The sequence below is a fragment of the Lynx canadensis genome, chromosome D2 (assembly GCF_007474595.2).
Source record: "Lynx canadensis isolate LIC74 chromosome D2, mLynCan4.pri.v2, whole genome shotgun sequence".
NCBI lineage: Eukaryota > Metazoa > Chordata > Mammalia > Carnivora > Felidae > Lynx > Lynx canadensis.
The window spans coordinates 41,435,967-41,450,718 of NC_044313.2; the positions used below are offsets into that span (position 1 = coordinate 41,435,967).

General features: G+C 47.2%; 1 protein-coding gene across 2 annotated transcripts in view; it reads left to right on the forward strand.

Moving 5' to 3' along the window:
- FRMPD2 (FERM and PDZ domain containing 2) overlaps positions 1-14,752 on the forward strand; it is a 101,270-nt gene that overhangs the window by 52,557 nt on the left and 33,961 nt on the right. For both annotated transcript variants that reach the window (XM_030335233.1, XM_030335238.1), the window contains exons 15-18: positions 1,567-1,714; positions 7,409-7,631; positions 13,054-13,154; positions 14,523-14,615. In XM_030335233.1, the coding sequence (XP_030191093.1) occupies positions 1,567-1,714; positions 7,409-7,631; positions 13,054-13,154; positions 14,523-14,615 (565 nt within the window). The remainder of the gene's footprint in view (positions 1-1,566; positions 1,715-7,408; positions 7,632-13,053; positions 13,155-14,522; positions 14,616-14,752) is intronic.

The window sequence follows — 14,752 nt, forward strand, 5'->3', positions numbered from 1 at the left end:
TTCCAAGCAAATACTCAAGTTTGGAAAAGCAAATATTCGACTGCTGGAGTTCAGGCATCATTATAATTGGAATATTAAGAAAAAATTATCAAGGATGTTAGGGAAGCGTCTGAGTGTTTGCGAAAATACATTATTAAAAAAATACTAGATATGGTATAGTTCGATTGGATTCCAAGTCCACTCACATTAGTATAAGGAGGTTCAACATTACGTGTGTCAATACAGTGAAAGAATATTCAGAAAATGCTCAGATTTTTAAAATTAGGTTATGGGCAAAAAAGTTTCTCAGAGGAAAAGTAACGAATAATTATCTGCCTTTTGTTAATACTTGACAGTGTGGATGGAGCTTCTTGGAAATGCTAACTACTATGAATTAAAAGGGATTAGCATTAACCAGGATCAGGAGTTTCAGGGAACCCTTTCAAGCATAAGCCCTGTATTTATAAAGTTAACTTTCTAAGAGCAAGCTCAAAGTTCTTACTGAAATACCTAGAATATCTAGAGATTTTATTAAATTTTTTAAAGTTTACTTATTTATTTTTGAGATAGAGTGGGGTGGGGGCAGCAGAGAAAGAGAGGGAGAGAATCCCAAGCAGGCTCTGCACTGTCAGTGCAGAGCCTGATGTGGGGCTCGAACCCACAAACCATGAGATTGTGACCTGAGCTGAAACCTCAGTCAGACGCTTAACTGACTGAGCCACCCAGGTGCCCCATAGACTAGAGATTTTATTTAGAAGTTATATTTAAATCCATACTTAACATCATCTCTATTTACTTTGTATTCGATTGTTTTTATTAACATCGTGCATTGAAAATAGTTATGGATCTTTTCCACAAAGCTCCATATAGATAATCCCATGTAGACAATCCTCTCCAGTTTCTCCCACTGAGCTGAACAATATTATCACCTTGTATATGGGCCCTGAAGGTATAAATGAGGAGAAGGATTTCTTGGTGATGTGGCTTCAATTCCTGCTGCATTCTGAGGACTCTCGGTGTGTTTCCTCATCTGTAGAATGAGGATAATGGTATGACCTCCCTCATTCTGTGGCCTTGAGGATGAAGTGAATCAATACCCAGAAAGCACTTAGAACAGAGCCTTGTCCATACAGTAAGTAATACGAGGATACATACAGCGATCTTATCTTTTCTCTAACCCTACCAGCTGAAATTTTGTCTGCACCTTCTGGGAGTTTGTGCAATGAAAACTGTAGGTAACTTAATGGCCTTTCAAAATGCACACGGGGGATTATGTTCACTCCTTGCCGAGGGCCACGTGTGTGCCTGGCTCATTTCGTATTTTATTTTAGCGTACTTCCTGGCAGATAGCCATGACCCGATAAACAAACATTTGCTTTGTGAATGAAGAAAAAAAAAGGGATTTTCTTTAATCTAAGAAAACATATTGGGCCATGGTCAGACAGACAGTACCTGTCGCACACTTCTGGATGCCTAGTACATTGATATTGAACGGAGGGCTCCAGCATTTGATAACTCTCTGGACACTTGTGCTTCAAGGATGGTCAAAATGACCAATACATTCATGTCCGTGTTTGCTTCCTTCAGCGAAAGAAGTTCACCATCACAAGTGGCATCACTGGGAAAAAGCACACGTTTGTCACTGATTCAGCCAAGACCTGTAAATATTTACTGGGACTCTGCTCTGCCCAGCATGGATTTAATGCCCAGATGAGCTTCCTGCCAGTTGCAGCTGGTGAGTAGACACTATATTCTCAACCTCCAGGTCGGAAAGTTTGTTGTTTCATAAAATAATTTGTATAAATGTATAGAGTTGACCCAGAAACCTCCACAAAGTTTTAGATGTCTCTAACAACTCAAGAAATACCATCTTAAAATGAAATACGTTTTGTTTTTCTTTGGTAAATGCTGAAATAAGTAACATGGTGGTGGGTGGGGTAAATGGATACCATCTTTCTGAAGTGCAATTGGGAACATATATCAAAAGCCTTTAAAAAAAAAGTGCATGTCCACTAGCCCTGCAATTTTGCTTGTTGACAAATATGTATCCAAAGGTGATAAATATGGAAACACACAGTTGTTTATGGGCTCATGGGTGTTCACTGGAATGTTATTTGTGATAGTGACCATTTGGAAGCAAGCTAAGTCCCCAAACACGGACGACTAGCGAAATAAATCACAACACATGTCTATAAGTTAGACATTAGAGTCAGTTTTGGAGACTGATGACACGTGAAAATGTACATAATGTGGTGCTCAATGAGGGAGAGCAAAACACGAAGCCGTATCTTGGCGTGGGTAGAGCTCTCTGCAATGATGGGCTATCTACACCGTTCTTTATGGGGGGCACTACCAGTTTGTACCTCCTGAGCACTTGAAAGGTGGCAAATAGAACTGAGGAACTAAATTTTCTATTTTATGTAATTTTAACTAACTTACGTTTAAACCTAAATGGCCACATGTGCCTACTGTATTGGATAGCACGGGCATAGACACCAGGATAGTAATTTGGTCGGTGTTAATGTGTTATAAAATGAGAAAGGAAGAATATGGAAATGAACTGCACCAAAGTACCTTTGTGGGCTTGTTATTCCCTTTGTGAGTCAGGCACACAGGCATGATTATTTCCCCTTTTGTGTGTTTTTCAATAGTCACCAAACTTTAACAATGCACATGTATTATTGCTTTAATTAGGAAAGAGACTATTAGTGAAAATGAGGCCACACATCACAAAAGACTAGTTCATATTTACTGAATATTTAGGAAGTGCTAGGGAACCATTTGTTACTGTTATTAGTACTTTCCCAGGCAGTATGCTAAGCCCTTCCATGAATTATCTCATTTATGCTTGTAATACACTGTTTCCTTAAACCCCAATTGTCTGGCAGCTGAATGAGGCAGGCACCAGCATTACTGGGGGAAGCAAATTGAAGCATGGAGCAGTTAAGTGACATGCCAGCTGGGTGCCAGGGCTGAGGTTTGAACCTGTGGCTCCCTAGCCTAGTGCTTGTGCATTTCACTCTGCAGTACAGCCTTTCATAACCTGCCAGAACAGGGACTTTCGGACTAGAGAAGTTTGGCTTTGCGTGTTGGATTTATCACATTTGCTATTGATCTCTAAGCATTATTTGTTCTTTACTTAGGAAAGGGAACAATATAATATAGTCGTTTCAGCCTTCATATTCATCCAGTGGTCTCTTCATGCACATCATCAGGGAGCTTGCTAGTGATCCAGAATCTCAGGCACCATATGGATCTACTGAATAAGTCTGCACTTGACAAAGAACCCAGGTGATTTGGATACACATAAAAATTTGAGAATCCCTGGCTTGGAATGTGGCCCCTGCAGCCCAGTAGACTCAGGGCAGTGACATTTACTAGCTGTGTGACTTTGGGCAGCTCACTTGCCTTCTCTGAGCCTTGGTGTCCTCAGGTGAGCACACCGGCATCTCTTGGGCTAGTATGTATGGGGTTTCTAGGTCCATGTCTCATGTTCATGGCTCCGTGTGGGAAGTAATAGCAGCTTCTGCTTGTGGGGATTTTGTTCAGTGCTAGCCAGTTCATGTGGGGACTGTGAACGCTGGGTTCTGTGGTCCTGGGACACGGCATCAACCAGGAAACGAAATCACTGAGTGTTTTGATGCAGAACGAAACATAGAAAACAAAGGGGGTATATTAGCAGCAAACCAAAATAAGCTATAAATATTTCACTGAGATCACAGAGTGGCAGTTTTAGGATGTTTGCGGGGAGCTGGAGATAATGAATGTAAATTAATTATATTTTACCTGCTGTTGCTGAGATACAGCGTGAAACATCATCAATATTGCTTTTACTGCCTAATACCACTGAATGTAAAATATTTATACAGACCCACAGGCTCCCTTGCGAAACTAGACCTTGTAGGCTTATTTTGCTCATAATATATTATTCTCTCAAACTGCAAATACTACCATCCTAAGAGTTTTCAGGAATCTAACATTTGCATTAAAAGGATTATTTCAGGCAATTTTTCTTTGTTGGGCTGGGTTGAGGTGATGCTATTCTCTTGTATTTTTTCTTTTACTGCATTATTATTGACATAAATATGTAAGTTTAAAGTGTAAAATATGATTGTTTGAACACCTATATATTGCCAAATGATTGCCACAATAACGTACTTAAAACCTCCATCCCTTCCCCTAATTACATTTTGTGTGTGTGTGGTGATAACGTTTAAGAGCTCCTGTCTTGGGGCGCCTGGGTGGCTCAGTTGGTTAAGCGTCTGACTTCGGCTCAGGTCATGATCTCACGGTCTGTGGGTTCAAGCCCCGCGTCGGGCTCTGTGCTGACAGCTCAGAGCCTGGAGCCTGCTTCCGATTCTGTGTCTCCCTCTCTCTCTGACCCTCCCCCATTCATGCTCTGTCTCTCTCTGTCTCAAAAATAAATAAACATTAAAAAAAAAATTAAAAAAAAAGAGCTCCTGTCTTAACAACTTCCAAAGATATAATAGAGTATTGTTAACTATAATTACCATGCTATGTACTAGATCCCCAGAACTTATTCATCTTATAGCTGGGAGTGTGTACTCTCTGTCCAACATTTCCCCATCTCCCTTAATCTCCCTTACCACCCCCCGCCCCCAGGTCCTGGCAACTACCATTCTCCTTTCTGCTTCTGCTGGTTCAGCTTTTTAGATTCTGCATATAAATGAGAGTATACAATATGTGTTTTTCTCTGTCTGACTTATTCCACTTAGAATAATACCCTTAGAGTCCATCCATGTTGTCTCAAATGGCAGGATTTCCTTCTTTTTGATGGCTAAAAAATATCATATATATGATGTATAAATATCATATATGAGGTATATATACACACATTATGTAAAATATATCATATATAAAATATATCATATATAAAAATACATATACACACATTGCTTCTTCCGTTCTTTTGTTGATGGACACTTGGGTTGTTTCCATGTCTTGATTATTGTATATAACGCTTCAGTGAACACGGGGTACACGTATCTCTTCAATGTAGTGTCTTGATTTCCTTCAGGTGCATGCCTAGAAGCGGGGATTGCTGGATCATACGGTAGCTCTATTTTTAATTTTTTGAGAAGCCTCCACACTGTTTTCCATAGTGGTCGCACCAGTTTACATTCCCACCGACAGGGCACCAGGGTTCCCTTTGTTCCACATCCTCACCAACACTTGTTGTCTCTTGTCTTCTCGGTAGTAGCCATTCAGACAGGTGCGACATCTTATTGTGGTTTTGATTTGCATTTCTCTTGAGTGATGTTGAACACCTTTTCATTTGCCTGTTGGCCATTTGTATGTCTTCTTTGGAAAAATTAGACAATTTTTCTTTGCCTTTAAAAATATTTCTCCACGTTAGAAACTCTGTCTGCAGACACCATTTTCAGTGATCGCATCCAGCTAGGAACTGGCCACGTCCATCTATCTAACGGCCCCATATGGCCTTCAAACTTAGCGTGTCCATGATTGATCTCATCCTCCCATACAACTCTCTCCACCATGATCTTTGTCTTGTTCAATTGAGACCACCCACTCACTCTGCAAGAAAGTGGGTGGGGGAGGGGGTCTGAACCCTCATCCTCTCATCACATCCCACCTGTCCCCAAGTGCTCTCAACTGGGCTCACTGCTGGCCATCATGTCCGTCTAATTTGTCTTGCTCTTGGCCTTCAAAGTGACCTTTTAAAAGCACCAATATGATTGTGTTCTTTCATGCTGAAAATTTGCAGGGGCTTTCTACTGTCTGCAGGGAAAAGCCCAGACTTAGGATGGCATGTCAGACTCTTCCCAGCCTGGCCTGAACCTTCACTTATGTCTTGCCCTGAGTCCTTCTCTTTGCTCTCTGGCTACACTGCATGTTGTCTTGCAGGCTGCTGAACACATGAAGTTATCTCACGTGCATAATTAAGCCTGAGATCACTGTCCCTTTGGGCCCTGGTGATCAGAAGGCTGAGCATGTCTCGGATACATCCCCATGCTGCTGCCTTTGTCTCTGTGTCCTGGGTACCTCCATTTCTAGTACAGACTGTGGAGTCAGCTGACTTGAGTGTAGGTCCTGCCTTACCACTTACAAGCCCTGAGACCTTGAGCAAATCATTAGCTCTCTCTTAGCCTCAATTTCCTCCTCTATAAAATGGGTATAATAATATCTACCCGACAGGGTTATTGTGGAGTTTAAATAAGGCCATATAGCGAACATGTTCACCACTGTCCCTGTCACATAATAAGCATTCAGCATATGTGAGTTGTTGGTGTTGATGTTACTGTTGTTGTTGCCTCGTGTCTGAATGGGCCCAGGCTCTGGAGGAAGATACTATACGACTTGTGCAAAAGCTGCAGGTCATATTTAACTTGACTATAGTCCTTTGTTCTTTCTTGCCCACTGTGGGTGAGTAATAGTACTAAACGTCTCGGACACAGAAAGTTCTCAAGAAATATTTGTAAAAGGCTACCTTGTTCAGGGGGCACAGCCCTGGCAAGGAACCAGACGCGAGTGTAGCAAAGGGGGTTCTGCCTGAGAAAAATCGATGCTCACGGACACCCTCAAAGTGGAAGCACTTCACCGTGCTTTAGATACGCGTATATGCAGACAGAGAAAACTGCAGCCACACAGGCGCCATGTGCCCAAGCATTTTTTTCCTTCCCCGTTTTAGCAGGGAGCAGATGGCCCGAATATAGTCATCATTTTCCTTTTTCAAAATACAAACTTGGCTTTATAAAGCCTAGTTAATTTAAGAACTCTATCAATCAAATCTCAATTTCTTATGAATGACATGAATAGTGAAGTGGTAAGAGTCACTTACATGCATGGTCTCGAGTCAGGGGATTCATCAGAGCCATTTATTACATCCTTCCACATGAAGGAGAAAGGGAAGTTTGAGGCTGGGAGGCTCAATACACCTGATACGTATTCATATTTAAGAATATTGGATCTTAAATATTACCAGGGAAACTAAACTGCGTACAGATTAAAGACTGTAATCCAGGGGCCAGAGCCTGGTTTTAGAGCCCAGGTAATTTGAAGACCCACTTGTTACATTTGGGAGGACAGTTTTGTAAAGGCACTGAGCAGAGGGGATGCGACAGCAGATGTTACACAAGGCTCTGCTGACATTTGTGACATCGCCCTGAGTGTTAACACCCATCAGACCCTTGGCTGGGGGCTTGTCAGCTGCAGGGAGAGGGAGAGAGTCCTCTTACCCTTGCTGTGTTTCCAAGGTCGCTTTCACTAGTGAGTGCTAATTAGGAAGGCTTGGCTAACTGCAAGGACCCCGTGAGTCAGCCTGAGGATGAATTGTGGAGAAAGAAAAGCAACAATAGAAACCGGGGTCTGTGATGTGTTGTTGCCCTGAGAGTGATAGATCGAGGGTCATGCTTGCGTGTGTTTATGTTGTTTATCTTTTTCTTCCAAGTTTCAGACCATGATAAGTGTGTGCAAATGGCCAATACGAGTCTTGCACACCTGGCCCAGTCTCAGCCTCTCACTTGGATTCAGCGGCTGTCGGACTCGGAAAACGCGCTGTTCACACCCGCACCCGGGCCGGAAGCCACTGCAGGGGGCCTGCGGCGCTTGTCTCTGGATAACTTCACTTTGGAAACCAGCAAGGAGACTGCGGCACGGGGGATCCGAGGCAGGTGGGTTTAACACATCCGTTCTCTAAGTCCACGCCACCTTGTACTTGGCCCTCCAGGGCACTCTGTACCTGAAGAAGTTACTTAAAAGATGTCAGATATCTAAGGGGAGTATATGCTCACTCAACTATCAGCCAGTTCCATGGAGATTTCGTGAAGGCGGGCTCTGGGCAAAGTCTATGCTAATGTCTACAGGGGGGACACACCATCCCCCTGGGCTGCTCTATGTTGTTCTGGTGGAGAAAGAACTAGGTGATGGTACAAAATCGAAGAGGACAAAATAAACAAGTTGTCATTAGCCTGTTTGGCCTTATCATGAGCCAAGTACTGTTCTAAGCACTTGCACACATCAACTGATTTTACCCTCACCACCCTGCGAAGAGGTTTCTGTGGTTCTTCCAGGTGTACAGGGGACAAAATGGAGAGTTCGGGCTTTGAGCCCATCTGGCCCTGGCGTCCACGCTCCTAACCTTTATACTACGCTGTCTCTCTACTGATGGATTGCTTGTCATTTGATTTGTAACTGAAAATAATGAGCTTCTAAACACAAATTTACATTATAACACATGGATCCGTAAATGTAGAAACAGCCTCGAAGTTGGATTACACTTACATGGCAAGTTATATAAATAGCTTGGATTCACAGGCAGCACATGACCAATGGAGGTTTTCTGGAGGAGGTGTTTTTCTGGAATGAGTTATACATTTGCTTCAGCAAGAGGGTACGGATAATTCATCCGAACTGCAATGTATGTATGTACCTACCTATCTATCTATAATTCTTTTCCATATAAATACATATATATGTAATTCTTAGATTCATGCCCCAAATTCTGTTGATGCAGATATGCATCACCGTGCACCTCAAACAAAATCAGCAATGACCGAGCACGACTGTTAGTGTACCTAGTGCTGCGTAACAGACTCCTCTAAAGCACAGTGGCTTAAAACATCAGCCATTTTGTTATTCTGTTTCCCAGTTTTCTGGGATGGAAATTCAGGCAGGCTTCAGCTGGGTGATTCTTCTGCTTCATGTAGTATTGGCTGGGGTCACTTAACAACAGCACTCAGCAGGACAGTACTCAGCAGGACTGGTCTGGAGGCTCCAAGATGACTTCACTTACACGTGTGGCCCTTTGGTAGGGATGGCTGGGAAGGTGAGCTCTGTTGGGCACCTCTTACTCCCTATCTGGTCTCAGGTCCCCCCCTCGCTCCCCCCCCCCCCCCCCCCCCCCCCCCCGCACATGGTGCCTCCAGCCAGGTAGCCAGGCTTTTCCATGGCGGCTCAGGACTCCAACAGGTCAAGGGGAGGCTGGCAGTCTTCCTAAAGGCTGGGCCTGGAGCCGACACAGTGTTGCTTCTGAAATACTCTTTTGGTCAAAGCAGTCACAGGTCAGCACAGATTCAAGGGTAGGACAAACAGACTTCACCTCTTGATGCAGGAGTGTCAAAGAATTTGTGGCCGTTTTTACTCTGGCATTTAAATTAATAGTGCTTTACAACATTTTAAAAGCCAGAAGAAGCTATGATTGACTCAAGGCCACCTCGAGAATGTGTTGATTGCAAAGGATCCTTCCCGAGGATGAGGGGCTTCCGGCGATCTGCCCACGGGCTCGAACAGTAGGGCCTCACAGCACTCCATGGCAGCCAGCCTACTCCAGAGAAAGCCGGGTGAGAGTCCTCAGCAAACCCTGCTACTACTTCCATCTTAGTTCACAAATGCCCAACGTTCAGAGATCTTGGCAACTCGCTTTGGAGGTTACTAGCAGCCCTTACGTGCAAAGGGAAACGGAGTCCTTGGCCATCTGGAAGGCCCCAGAAGCACAGCCGTAGACAATGGCTGAATGCAGTGGTTTGTGGAGATGGTGCCAGGAACCAGGAGTGAGCAGGGTGAGACAGGAGGGGGAAATCGAACCAAGGAGGGCACTGCCATCGGAGTAGCTGGTGTGGGCATCCAGGGCTGTTTCCCAATAAGAAGTGTACAGAAGGCCTCCCAGAATTGTCTGTCTGAAGGACAGGCAGGCGGACACTTCCGGACTGGCTCCTACCCCCTCTGCTGGAACGTTGTCCGTGGGAGGCACGAATTCCCCCGTGCTTTCAGGCAAGTGGGGGATAGCGGGGGCAGAGGGCAGCCGAGATGTACGACAATGTCTAGGGCAGAAGGAGGACCACACTGGACGTCGTCAGCACGAGCCGAGCCTGAGCTCCCGTGGGACTGCTCACCGCTGCCGTGGCCAGAGTCTGAGGTGGGCCGAGAGCGGACGTCCATCTGGCTCTGTCTGTCTCCGTGGCATGAATGAGATGCTCAGCATTTCTACTGTGGCTGGTGCAAAGATGGCTCAGCCGGGGGCCCCTCAGACGGGGCTCTGGAGCCAGCTCAGCGTCTTGCTGCCTGCTCAGCCATCTATTGCTGTATGATTTTGAGCAAGTTATTTAATGACTCCCTCCGCTTCCTCATTTGTCCATGGTGATAACACACCCACCCCCTGGATGGCTGTGGGAATTAGACCATGCTGGAAAGCACTGAACGTGGGCTGGGTCTGTGGTCAGTGTCCTAACAGGGGGTCCCTTCTCCTTGTCTCTAGAGGACATGGTAGGAACACCCCCTAGAGGGATAGAATGGGTTAAACATATGTGGTTATTTCCAAATGAGGGGGCTGGAGAAGGCCGCATGGGGCATGTGACACCAGGTCGTGATGGCTGGTAGGTTTGCGCACAGGGAGAGGGAGGGGAGGATTCCTTGAGTAAAGGCCCGAGTTAGGCTTGCTGGAAAAATTGGTTGAGCACCTGCTGTGTGCCAGCCCCGGGCTACTGGCGGAGGATGCAATATGAGCAGGATAGACACAGTCCCCGCCTCGTGGCACTCACAGACGTGACAAGCCCAGGGGCCTGTGTGGGCAGGAGCAGGCTGTGCTGTTGGCCTGCAGCCTGGAGCTTGTGTCTTGGTCGCTGGAGCCGGGACAGGAAGGGTGGCACTGCATGCCGGCATTCACACAGGCGAGGGGGGACCCCAATCCCGGCGCCATTCCCGAGTTGTTTGCTCAGCACGCCTTAGAATGGAGATGTCAGTGGGGGCATCAACCCTGACACACCACCCCTGCCTCACCCTCCTCCCCTGAGAAGCCGGCTCCCCATTTGACATCACCTTTCCTGTGAAAACTTTCCTGACTGTCCCTGCAAAGGGGTGGCTCCTTGATGTCACTGGCTCCTTTAAGAGCAGCCGCCCTTGTGGCGTCTGGATGGCTCAGTCGGTTGACTTTGGCTCAGGTCCTGATCGCACAGCTCATGAGTTCAAGCCCCATGTTGGGCTCTGTGCTGACAGCTCAGAGCCTGGAGCCTGCTTCAGATTCTGTGTCTCCCTCCCTCTCTCTGCCCCTCCCCCACTCATGCTCTCTCTCTCTCTCTCTCTCTCTCTCTCTCTCTCCTTCAAAAATAAATAAACATTTAAAAAAAATTAAAAAAAAAAGAGCAACCGCCCATGCCCTTCATGCCCTTCTACCCTGACATCCACATGTATCTACCTGTCTGCTTGTTAAACAGTGAACTTCCAGAGAACAGTAGCACCTCTGCTTTTTCCTCAGCTCTGTGGCCAGCGTGTGGAGGCTTCCAGGAAATGGTCTTCTTCTTTTATTTTTTTTTTTAAAGTTTGCAGTAAAATACACATGACATAAATTTTGCCATCTGAACCATTTTTAAGGGTATGGTTCAGTAGCAGTGTTAAGCACGCTCACGTTGTTGTGCGAACGATCTCCAGCACCGTTTTCATCCTGCAGACTTGAAGCTCTAGCCACAAACCCACAATCCCCACCCCCCCTCCCTGACTTCCCGAGAGCCACCATTCTACTTTCCGTCCCTATGCCTGTGACCACTCTAGCTGCCTCCTAGGGATGGAATCATGCAGCGTTTTGTCCTTGTGGGACTGGCAGGAAGTGCCAGCCCCTTATCCTTTTTAAACAACAGTGGCACGTGTGGCGGGATCAGGCAGGCCGTAGAAACCTGGGGCATGAAAGTCCTTCCCTTTCTCCAAAGGTTCTCCCCAGTGACCTTGTCCTCAGAGCCTCTGTTGGCCCCTCCAGGACTCCTGGGAGTGTCCTTCCTGTAAACCCAGGAGCGCTGTGCAGTGCCTCTCCTTGGGCACTTTGGTGGGCTCCACGTGGTGCGAAAGGCACCTGTTCTACATTCTGCCCTGGGCTGGGGACTCCCGGAAGGCGGAGCCCACCTCTGATCCACCTTTGCCCTCAGTGTCTTGCCAGCCCAGGGCCTGACACCTGGCGGGGGCCCAGTCGACTAGGGTTGAACCTGCTGAAATGCACAGTACAAACAGAAGCCAAGCCAGAGCGAGGCCTCATTCCTAATCTCTGAAGAATGGTTCTGTGCTTGCCCCTGGCCCCCGCACCCGCCTCCTCTCCCCCTTCACTCCTGTCCTTCCCTTTCTAGCTCTGGCCTGTCTGAACAGAGCGGTGCCAGGCTCCATGCCAAGAGCACCTGGCATCACTGATCCAAGGGAAAGGCCAGAGGCTCCGTGGGAAGCTGCCTGCGCCCGCATCCCTGCCTTAGTCTGGCTGCCTGAAGCAGTGGGGCGGCTGTGAGCTCACTGAGGCTGGGGACAGTCTGGGGGAAGAAGGGCCAAATCTGTTCAGACGGTTGGCCTTCCTGGCCTTCCTTTCTTCAGATGAGGCCCACGCCGGCTTCTTCCAGGGCTCTGAGCCCCCGTGGCTGTGCATCTACTTTTCCCTCTTACTCTCTACTTTGCTCATCGCTCAAGGTAGCTTATCGTATGTACAGCTGACCCTGGGGGTGGGGCAGTGTCACCGCTGAATTCATTATTCCCCTAGGGCATAGGATATTCTTTGTTCTCTAGAATGCTGGCTCAGCAAAGGCCAGTTGAAAGCCTGCGTGAGAAGTTCTTGTTCGTAGCTTGGTATGATTAGGGGGTAGCCCACCCAAAGCCTGCAAGGGTCAGGCAGGTGAGTTACTGCGTGGAGCCCTCAGGGCCCATCACAGTGGGGGGGGGGGCTGGACTAAACACAAAAGTAAACAACAAAAAAGACCCTTCATACTCGTTACTTTGTTTTGGAGCCAAACGTGTGATATTACTTCACGAGTGTGGGAAATAAGAATACTATTCCTATTATATGGTTAAGAAAACGGGGGTTTGGAAGGGCCGCATATCCAACACAAAGGAGAGACAGTAGGAGGCTTATAGGGGGCCCAGGTGACTCTAGGGTCCCCTCTGAGTCAGAAAGACCCCAAAGCTATTCTTTCTAGTACACTCCTGACAGCTACGTCAGCCCGTGATGGGGTGTGTCTGCGGGTCTGCTGGCTGGCCAGGCATGCGGCTACCTTCCCCACGAACCATACTCAGAAATGCCAGGAAACTGCCTCTTAGAGTCATCTTTTCTCATCTTGTGGCCTTTCCCTGCAGCCCCTGCATGGGTCGGGAGCAGCTGGAGACCATCTCTTTGATCCAGAAGCCGACGACTCGTGACCGTCTCTCCGGGCCACCTGTTCCCAGCGTGCACAGGGGTATGGGCCAGGGCGTGGGCTAGGTTTGGGAAAAAGGAAATCCTACACGTGACACTTGCTTTTAAAGCTTTTGCCACCACTGCACGCTGCCTTCCCAGTCGTATTCACAGTCTTTGTGATTTTTCAATTAATGTCAAAATGACTTATGGTCAGGAAGAGCCCTTGCAGTCCCACTTTGGCTTGGGCCGGGGGCATGTGGGTCTGAAATGTGTCAGTGCTGGTGAAGGTTCTCAGCGCTCTGGTCCTGAACAAAGAAGACCTTCTGTGGAGTGCTGTGGTCAGAAATGCACCGTCCGTTTCAGCTACAACTCTTCCCCGACTCTGAATATCACCAGAAAACATAGACAGGGTAGGCAGCATTCTCCCTGTCATACATCCTCTGGGGAGGACCCTAGGGAAAGTAAAGACAAAATAATTCCAGAACTAGAGAAGATATTTAGGCTTGACAATTCCCCCTAAGCCTGGGGAATCCCACTGAGCAGCACTTTTTCTTTCTTTTTTTTTTTTTTTTGAGAGAGAGAGAGAGGGAGGGAGGGAGGGAGAGAGAAAGGGAGAGAGAGAGAGAGAGAGAGAATGAATCTTAAGCAGGCTTCACACCGAGGATGGAGCCCAACGCGGGGTTCAATCTCACAACCCTGTGATCATGACCTGAGCCGAAATCAAGAGTCAGATGCTTAACCGACTGAGCCACCCAGTCCCTTCTGTGCTGCTCTGTACCATAATTGTCCGCCAGGGTCTGCCAAGGTCCCTGGGGGGGGAGGAGAGATGTGGACAGCTCTGAGCTGTGGGTCACATTTGGGGATTTTCCCATGTGCTCTGTGGCCTGAATTGGAGTGCTTCACCCCAGGACTCCAGCTCATCCAGAACAACCTCAGAGCTCTGCTTTGGGTCCCCTCTAAGACCCAGGCTCTGGGGGAAGCCCTCCAGGGTACCCTTGCTGAGCTATGGGACTATGTCACCCCCGATTATTAGAGACCCAGGAGGGGAAGGCTTTGCTGTCCCATGTCCGTGCTCTAACTTTAGTTTGACTTTTCACTGCCTGCAAGTACATCTTTGCTCAAATTCTGTCTTGTCCCAAGACCGATGCAGAAAAATACTAGCTATAGGAAGTTGTATAGAAAACAAGTACCATGCCCCCCACCCCCACTTTTGTCTCTGCTCGTCATGAGCCTGTACTGACCCAGTGAGGCTCTATGAAGCAAGCATGTTGACCCAGTGATGGTAATCAGAAGTGTGTGTTCAGTGATCCATTCCCAGTGTTGTGTGCGCCTGTGCACGTGTGTCTGTAAAACACTGTTTACCCCTTTTGTGTTAGGTCTCAGATAATTTGAGGAAAAGCACAACGTGGGGCTTTGTTTCCACCTCTAGAGCCACAAAGTAACAGGAGAAAGAGCTTTATAGCTGAGCCAGAACGAGAAATCGTGCATGTGACACTGCGCCGGGATCCACGTCGTGGTTTTGGTAAGAAGGCTTCTGGTAGGTGAGACCCAGCCTCTCCCTCTGGGCAGAAGGGAGGCTTGTGCCATTTTCCCTTTTGACTTTTCTACTCCCCTCTCCTGCCTCTCTCTCAACTTGCCTTTTTCAGTGATCACTTCTTT